Consider the following 9,768-nt stretch of genomic DNA (forward strand, 5'->3'; position numbering starts at 1 on the left):
CAGAGATCTGAGACTAAGAAAAAGTCAATGCTTTCTCCTTACCCTTTCTACCCATAGTCTTTGCATCTCTTCTGCCACATCTTCAATCACTCTGTGGCTGGTATGCCTTCTAAAATATGACAAGAACTAGATGCAACTTTAGAAATGTGTGTAACTACAACGAGGGACAGATACCAGCAGCAAGCATATGGCCCTGTGAAGCAGTGCAAAACTATGATTTTTAACATGTGCTAGAAAAGAAAGGAACAAATTATCTCACCTTGATTTCCAGACTTTCACCATCAATTCCAAACTTCTTCAGTAGGGGTAAAGCTGTTGCCTTAAGGACATCAACCTATACAACACAGAAATCAGAAAGTGGACTCTTTACTGAAAGTTAACAAAAGTCAGTAGTTTAAAAATCACTGCATTACAAGTTGTCCAACAAAGACAAGACTTCTCCATATTGGCATTTTATGGGAAGACACGAGAATGCAGCACAGAGAGCTCTGGCTACTCTGAGACTTCCACAGTACCCCATTACCCAAAAAACCTGCTAGAATAAATTACTGGTAGATGGAATTTCCTATTCTGGATTTGTTCTTCAGCCTGATTTTTACTTCTATTATGGTTCAGCTAAAACAGCTAATTTGTTTCTCTGAACATACTTATTGAAAAGAATTATATTCTGCTGTCATTGCTAAAATATTCTTACTGCTAAATAAATGATTGCAAGAACCTTTGCACTTTGGAGCAGGCCCTTGATTTAGCAGGAAAAACGTCATCCTTCTGTCAAGAACTTCTTTTTGCCTGTTTATGAGAAACAAAGCTTCTAGTTAACTTCCCTTGAAATACTTAGAAGAATCTGAAGTGGGTGACACATCCATGCACTCCCTTTGAGCCAAATGCTCACCAGATTCAGGTCTAAGCAATATTTTCCTTGCAATTGCTCTTCCTAATTGCTGGGTTAAGACAACACTGACAGCCATCATCTTGTCTCTGCTGAAACTTTAGTAGCATTGCCAAAAGTGACAAAAATGATTTAGCGGTGCAACAGCATAGGGAGTTACCGAAGACAAGCATCTTGGGAGAGACGGGACCAGGACAGCATGACCCAAGAGAAACTAAATTTGGGTGAAGGAAGACAGCAGTTGAGAAGGCAGGAAAAAAACCTCAGCCTTCTTCCCATGCCTTCAGCCAGAACCCACAATCTGAGTTTCACTCTCTCTTTGCAAGCTGCTGACAGAGTAGCACATACCTCACCTACAAAGCTGTGAACAACCTGTTAGAACTACCTGAGTAGCTACAAGCATATGCTGCAGTTGTCATTCTTGAAACCCTGCTGGCCAACACACTTCCTTTCTTACAGAGAGGCATTTGGCAGTATTTTTAATGATAGTATCAATATCTACATAAACCCCCCCCATATCACTTATTAATTTTTTCGTTATATTTATGTATTTTATTCTTTTTACAGCCAGGCTACCTTAATTCGGCTTCTCAGTAGTATTCATTAATCACACAAATTAGACTTTTAGAGCAAAAAACTTTGCTAAAATGCTGTGCACACAGATAGACACACATGAATATCACTGGCAGAAGTTCCCACAAGCTGATCTGGTTCACATTAAATTTACACAATATTTCTCCCTCTTTCTTATGAAACAAAATACACTAGTAAAAAAGAAAAGCTTCACTGCGTCAGCTAGGAACTCCCTTTCCCTCCTCCATTTCTGCTTTTACAATTCTTTGGACTGAAGTCTGTATCTCTGGGAAAGACATGTTACATTAGCATTAGGAAGCTGGATCAATTTTGAGTCTGCTTTATCTGTCTCCAAAAATTTCAAGACTTGTCATAGTTTTCAGGCCTCAGACAAACTCCAGGGATGATACTTACGAGGTATCAGACGGACACAAAATAAGAGACTGTCTCTATTCCAAACCTGCGGCCTAAATAGAGAAGTATTTAAGAAGTGGAGATGGCTGTTCTGCGTAGCAGACGAGTGGGAGGTCAGGCAGGAGAAGTACTTCACTGGAAGTCACAAGGCAATAGCAGAACTGAGACCAGAACCGTATTTCCTACATTCGGCCATAAAACCATGCTTCAGCTCCCCTTGAAGGGCAGTTACTCCATTTCCAGAGTGGACTATGCAACACCAAGTTGTACCAAAGCAAACACATTAAACAACCAAAGGCCTCACCACAAATACCAACCACCTGCTAAGTCCCATAGACATTGCTTGTTCACAAACTACTGTTAATACAAATATAAACCTTTCTCCTTTCAAAGATATCTACAATGAGTTAAAAAAGAAAAAAAAAAATAAAAAATGACAGCATAAAAGCAATTTCAGTTGAAAGTCCCATGGAGTAGCTGTATAAAGACATCAACATTCGCAAACCCAAACATTAAGAACAATTATTGTAACGCCAAGTTACTGCAGCACTATGTTATCTGTCAGGATAACAATATTTAGAGAAGGAAAGTTAACTAAGAGCTACCATTTGCATTCCACCTCCATTCCCTGCAAAAAGGCACTTCACAAACGCACCCGCACATACATTCTATATGGAGAAACTGGAAACTGCCTCAACTCTATACTCCAGTCCCACATGGCTGGTCCCACAAGCTCTCCATGGTTAGGTCTCATCAGCAGTCACACGGAAGAACATAACACAGACATAGGCTGCCAGTGAACAGTTCAGGCTGATATTCAAAAATCACGTCTCCTACTGACAAGCGTGAGACAAAGCAGTACTCCTCTCACTCACTCATACACACGTGTGAGGATGTATCACTCACACACTGCTATCACCAAGGTCCAACCTGAGCAAGTGCACATTACCTTCTATTTCAGTGGCCACAGTACTCTTTCAGAATGGTGCCAGCTGCCAGAGCTTTCCATTGCACCCCACTGGAGGGCTATTAACATATATAAACAAACAGAAACACACACTCTATTTATACTCTAGGAACTCAGCCTGACCTGTGCCTCACTGAACTGAGCTGAAGACTTCCCCTCCACAAGCCAATCTTCAGAAATGCTCTTCCTCTCAGCTTGACCGTTTTCACTCTCCCCACACCAGGATATCTGCCATGTTCCCTTTGCCATGTCCTCCTGGCAAGGGGTCTCTGCCAAAGAGCAACCTCAAACCCACAACACAGCAATCCCATCCAACAAATATTTTTGAGGCTGTGTAAAAGCTGAGAGTAGATTTCAGAAAGCCCAGCAGAGGTCAGCCTGTCTGCTCACTGCTACCATGAGGGAAAGGTCCCACTTCTCTGGCTGCACACATATTCCTGCTACTTACTTTGTGACTGCCTCCTCGAGAAGATGCAGGCTTACAGCTCTCTACCTTTTTGCTAGTTAGTTGAGCTGGCTTAGGGAAGGCTCTGAAAAGCGTCCGGGTACTGAAGCACGCAGGACTGTGCATACTGTGCATTTCAGCAGATGGCTGAAATCAGATGTGGAAGGAGGATGGGCAGGACTGCCTTCTCCTTCCAAGCACAGAAGGGGGAGCTGTAGAGCCGTCTATATGTATATGGGTCTGTATATACACATATTTTTCATACACATATATGTGAATTTGTACATTTATCTGGAGATGACAGATGATGAATACACTCATGCAATGATACATCCTACGGAGTTCATCTGTTTGCAAAAGAAAGACATTTACAAAACCTTATATCCCTTTTACAAATAAAAACAATAGAAGTTCTCCAAAGCAGAAGAGCGGGTGCCTTGCCAGTTTTATCTACCAAGTTGAGATGAAGATGCTCTTTACATGAAAAGCAGCAGGGAAAATTCCTTTCCCATTTCAAACTACCCACAATATCTTTTTATTGGTTTGCTTTTTCCTTGGAAAGCCAGGAAGTGTACAGACGCACTTACTGTACACTTCCTGTACACAAATGCACAGGCAAATTTAAGTATCCCTTTTTGGGCAAGCAAAGGTAGTTAAGTGTTCACCAGTTTCTAAACACCTTCTGCCTACTAAAAAACAAAAGCTCAAATCAATTTAAAACCAAGTTACCATTTACACGAGCATAAAAATACTTACGGTAGCACTTAAACAGGTTGCTTTTAGTTTCAGCAACCTGCAGAGCCATATGCTATACAAAACATCTGGTAAAATTCCTTAAAGTAGTTTATTGATACTCACCGAGTTTAATGTTTACTCAGGCAATAGACATAAACAAGGCTTAAACCCATTTTAGGAATTGTTATTCAGCTATTGCCACTTACAAAGTTACCACACATGAGCCGAGCCACAGTAATGACAGCTGTGCTTCTAAAGCACAATGAAGTTAAGATACAACTCCTTAGCATAGAATCATAGAATGTTCAGGGTTGGAAAGAACCTTAAGATCATCTAGTTCCAACCCCCTGCCATAGGCAGGGATGCCTCACACTAGACCATGTTGCCCGAGGCTCCGTCCAACCTGGCCTTGAACACTGCCAGGGATGGGGCATTTACCACTTCTCTGGGCAACCTGTTCCAGTGCCTCATCACCCTCACAGTAAAGAGCTTCTTCCTCTAATTAAAAAGAGATCTAACCTAAATCTCCCGTTTCAGTTTAAACCCATTACCTCTTGTCCTATCACTGCAGTCCCTAATGAAGAGTCCCTCTCCAAAAATCCTCGTAGGCCCCCTTCAGATACTGGAAGGCTGCGATGAGGTCTCCATGCAGCTTCTCTTCTCCAGGCTGAACAGCCCCAACTTTCTCAGCCTGTCTTCATATAGGAAGTGCTCCAGCTCCCTTATCATCCTCATGGCCCTCCTCTGGACTTGCTCCAACAGCTCCATGTCCTTCTTATGTTCAGGACACCAGAACTCAAGCGGAGTTTCACGAGAGCAGAGTAGAGGGGCAGGATCACTCCTTTGAACTGCTGGTCACGCATGCACATCTGCATTTTATTTACACTTAAGTGTCAGGTACTGTGATTCAGCTGATGTATGCAAACACCCACCTGTGTCTGAACTTTGGCCGGTCAAGCCCCCTTCAAGCAGAAACTTACTGACCCAAATTCTTGCACCCACTTCAGATAAAATTGTTTAAACTCTATTGGCCCATGTGGGTAATTGGCAAATCAAGATCAGTTGCTTAGAGGAGTGTCCAAACTTACTTGAAAGCAGTATCAAAACTGGACTGCTCTTGATCTGCAAATTCTTCAAGAAGTTCTCCATTGTGATTAAAAAGATGCAGTCAACCAAAAGAGACATATTTGGTTCTTACTGCTTAACATTTAAGTTAACATGACTTTTCATCATGGTGACTGAGAGGTTAAGAAAGCATGCTTCCCATTTTATTTTTCCCCCCCTTTTCCCTTTTTTCTTTTTGACAGTGCTCTGTATAACCCACTTCGGTCATCCTTTGGCCCATGTGGGTCTCTCACAGAGCCACAGATGAGGGAACAAGTTTTTTAAATGACAAGAGTAGACAGTAGAAAAGCCATAAATACCAGCAGTACTCAGAGGCTCATTAAATATCTGCAATTACAGCTCACAGTAATTGTATTCATTTAGACTGGTTAAGTTTTCAAATGATAATGTTTCCTTAATCTACTCAGAGGAGAACAGGAGGTCTCTGACAACCATTCAAAAGGTAAACAGCAATGCTGTTCTCCAAAAGCCATTGTGTTCAAGGGGTTTTTTTTGAGGGGTAGCATAACCACTAAACATTAGTTCAGTGTTTTAATCCCATCTTAACCATAGCTCATTTTTTAACAATACTATTAAAACAAAGGACTGTAAATCAGCAGTAAAAGAACTCAAGGCAATTTCCAAGTAATCTGATCTACCACACCTTCTAGTGTCTTTCTAAAGAATCAAAGTTATTACATATTTTTGCTACTGTAATTTCGTAATTGTTATGTGATATCTGTTTCTAACAGAAAGAAGGCTTCATGGCAGCACGGCACAACCGTGTCCAGCATCCAACAGAAGAGAAAGGTTCCTTCCTTGTCACACTCAAATCTTAAAGACTATTTCCTCTTTTTACAGTAAATAAACGTGTGAGGTAGGAGAAACAACCCATCTAATTTCTAACAGAAAAGGAAAAGCAAATGAGTAGCATGGCCTCACATCGCATTTAAAGGGACCTTCCAGGGGAGACGACAGAAGAGTACAGAACTACAAGTCAAAAGGTGGATTACAAACTGCAGTGTGGAGGTGATGCAGAAAGGGAACAATTTAGCAGATGCTTGTTTGATTCAGAGAGTTTGCTGGCAGATGTAGTAACACTGGAAAGTTCTGTGTGTGAGGGATGATAAAAATGCATCATATTTTAGATATTTCTCCCTAATATATTTTTTAAGGAAGAAGTCCTCCTCTGGTACTTAAATTTTATTACATACCGAAGGATCTACTTGGTCATTTGTTACTCCCCTCAGGACAATCTTCAACGGATGCTTCATGAAAGGTGCCAGGCAGAGCAGACTTTCCAAATAGTAGCCAATACCACGAGTGGGGCTGCAGTCATGTTCCAATGAGCCGCCATACAGAAGACCAGGCTGATAGTACAAGGTAGTACCTGGGGAAGATGCCAGGAGAGCAAACCAAATGACAGCACCATCATTTATGCTTGCCATTACTACAGCATAAAGACAATTTGCAATGATGTATACAAACAAATTTAAGACTGAAGAACTTATGACAGATGGTAGCACTTCCAGTAGGCTATTTCTGTCTGCAGTTAATAAACAGACCAATGTGTGTGTGTCTGGCTGTCTCACACGTCATGTCTTCTTTCCCTTTCTCCCCAAAACTCAAGGGTCTCTTAGCAATCCCCAGAATGCTGATACAAGCAGGTGTTATCCTCCACAGCAGCTAAATCTTCACCAGACCAACAGGTCATCATGGTCTCAGCATACCTGGTGGTAGTTATCTGCTTTACTGACCAACCACAATCCTTAAAATCCTTACAACAAAAAAAAACCAAAACCAAAACCCAAAAACCACCAACCAACCAACCAACCAAAGGCCCACCAAACCAAAAAAGGACAAGAACCAGATGAGCTTTTCTGTGGGATGCTTCTCACACAAACCAACCCCTTTTCTGAGCACGACTAGACAAACAGTCTTGCTTCAAAGTTTACCTTTGTAGAAATCGAATGTTGCCTTCTACAAAAATCCATTCTGGTTCAGAGAGACCTTCCCCCACTAGAAAATCCTGCATACCAAATAAAATACTAATTTTTGTTCGTAGTCAATACAGTTTCCTTAACTCTGCATTATGGCCGAGCGCTGGTCTTCTTGGATGCAATCAATCACTACACAACTTCTCAGCTTGGTTATTTCTGATCTTTTCAGTCAATGACATCTGAACACCTACGTTTGTCAAGCTGAAACTTTGATTTCACTGCAGCAACTGATAAGAGCCCAGAAGACCAGAACAGCGGAAGAAAAGACAACAGATCTCACCTGTTTGGTTTATTTCAATCCGAGAACCATTGGTCACTTTGTCAATCAGGCGAATAAAACTGGCTTCAAAATCTAAGGAGTAGAACAAAGACAGAATTTTAAAGTGCCTTGAATTTATTCCTGGAAAAAACCAAGAAACATCAACACCACACTTGTACATTTTCCCTTTCCTGCCTTTTGTGACAGTAAGGCTACCCTCACTCTTCAACTTGCTGTGGTATAATTCTACCACATGAGAAAAGGCAATTAGCTATAACATCAGATATGTTAATTTGAGCCTCCATGCTTATAGGCATCTCAGATCAACTGGGATGCCCCTAGGTGTGACACTCCTCTACCCAGCACGCAGCGAGTGACACAAGCTGACGGTTCTGACCACAGAGCTACCTGCAGAAACTACAGTTTGTTGATGTGCATCCTCGTGAATACACATTTCTCATCCTTGTGAATAGATCTCTCCCCCTTGGAGAACAAACCTGTAGAAGAGTTTTCACTGCAGACATTACAGTCACGAAAAGCGGAGAGAACTGCATGTTGAATCACCAACACAGGTCAGGGCCTGTTATTATTCTTCTGTTACGGTTTACATTTTAATCCGTACTTGAAAAAGGCAATTCAAACACCTTTTTAAAAAAAACCACATGGCAAAACCAACGTATTTTACCACCACCAAACATCCCATGGTAATAATAAATACTTTGGGTCATGTAGATGTTAAGGAAAGTACACAGGAATGTTTCGACAGTTTTGCAGAGGAATTTCTGTCTATAAACTGAAGCCTCCTCAGGAGGCAGAGTAGTGGAAGTACTCCTGTTCTTGATTTTATACCTTGCCCAGAAAATAACTGAGCACCACAATAATGTTTCCTCCTCAATGTCTGTTCTACTGTCTCCTTACTTCAGTTTAATGAGCACATCTGCTCTGGGGTGCCAAAGCTCCTGTGTGGGAAAGAAGAGGGTACTCCCTACACAAGGTTTCCCCTCAAAGAGGTCCACAGTGTCAGCAACTTTCAAAAATGAGAACTAAGGGGACTTCACTTCTTTCACCTTCACTGCTATTTGAGCAAACCCCACATAAAAATCGAAGCATAAAACCAGATCCACTGAAACTGTGGGAACTTGGGCTCTCCCGGAGAGACGGGGAGCATGACACTGGGCATGCAGCAGAGAATGGCAGCCAACGAGCCAGCAGAGCCCGCACCTTTCGAGTGAAGAGCTGTCGTGGTTTGAGCCCAGCCGGTAACTCAGAACCACGTAGCCGCTCGCTCACTCCCCCCCTTCTTCCTCTCCCTGCTCCCGGAGGGATGGGGAGGAGAATCGGAAGAATGTAACTCCCACAGGTTGAGATAAGAGCAGTCCCACAACTAAGGTATAATACAAAACCACTACTGCTACCACCAATGATAATAATGATTAGTGAAATAACAAGGGGAGAGGATACAATTGCTCACCACCTGCCGACCGATACCCAGCCCGACCCGAGCAGTGATCTGGGCCTTCCGGGTAACCCCCCCTGGTTTATATACTGGGCATGATGTGCCATGGTATGGAATACCCCTTTGGCTAGTTTGGGTCAGGTGTCCTGTCTCTGTTTCCTCCCGGCTTCCCCTCCTCCCTGGCAAAGCATGAGACTGAGAAAGTCCTTGGTCTGAGTAAACATCACTTAGCAACAACTAAAAACATCGGTGTTATCAGCGTTGTTCCCAGGCTGAGAGTTAAAAAACACAGCACTGCACCAGCTACTAAGACGGAGAAAAATGACTGCTGTAGCTGAATCCAGGACAAGAGCCCAGCTGCACAGCGCCGGGGCTCGCAGCAAGCCGCAGGAGACGCGAGGCCCCGGGTGAAGACGCGGCCGCGGGGCCGCCGCCGCCAGGTCTGTGCCTCCGCCGCGCACCAGCCTTCCCCCGACACACGGCGGGGCCGCCCCCTCCTCACCTCGGCCTCTTCCGCCGCCCCGCGCCTCCCCCCGCCCGCAGCCCCGCTACCCGCGAGAACAGCCCAGTCCGACACGGCGCCGGCGCCTCGCGGCCCGCAGCGGGTGCGCAGGCCGCCCGGGGCAGACACCGGCACCTCCGCCGCCTCCGTGCTCCCCGCCGGTGAGGGGCCGGGGCCGCCCGCAGCCGTCCCGCGGGCTCTCCCCTGGCGCCCGCCGGAGCCCCCGCTCACCGCGGAGGCCGGGGTCCTCCTCCCTGGCGCGGATCTTGCGGATCTTCATGGGCCGCCCGCTGAGCGTGGCCAGCACCAGGCGCTGCCGCAGGAAGTTGCAGCCCGCGTAGCTGAGGCACTGCGCCTCGCCCGCCATGCCGCACGCACGCGGCGGCGCGCAGGAAGCACGTAGCAGGCGCTGCGGTCAGAGGGC

The 9,768-nt window shown here is 44.4% G+C and overlaps 1 protein-coding gene across 5 annotated transcripts in view; it reads right to left on the reverse strand.

Annotated features, from left to right (window-relative positions):
- The window catches only part of RCL1 (RNA terminal phosphate cyclase like 1), a 36,082-nt gene extending 26,333 nt beyond the window's left edge, over positions 1–9,749 (reverse strand). For 2 of the 5 annotated variants that reach the window (XR_003995094.1, XM_030512443.1), the window contains exons 1-4: positions 9,576–9,748; positions 7,408–7,479; positions 6,342–6,517; positions 260–334 (exon numbers count right to left, since the gene is read on the reverse strand). Coding sequence is in view for 2 of the 5 variants with exons in the window: in XM_030512443.1 (XP_030368303.1) it covers positions 260–334; positions 6,342–6,517; positions 7,408–7,479; positions 9,576–9,711 (459 nt within the window). In the remaining 3 variants the exon portion in view is untranslated. Of the gene's footprint in view, positions 1–259; positions 335–6,341; positions 6,518–7,407; positions 7,480–7,883; positions 8,599–9,575 lie in introns of those variants that run through there. The other 3 variants (XR_003995095.1, XR_003995096.1, XM_030512444.1) reach the window with 2 other exon arrangements.
- Positions 9,750–9,768: the final 19 nt, after the last annotated feature.

Source organism: Strigops habroptila, chromosome Z (genome assembly GCF_004027225.2).
Source record: "Strigops habroptila isolate Jane chromosome Z, bStrHab1.2.pri, whole genome shotgun sequence".
Taxonomy (NCBI): Eukaryota; Metazoa; Chordata; class Aves; order Psittaciformes; family Psittacidae; genus Strigops; species Strigops habroptila.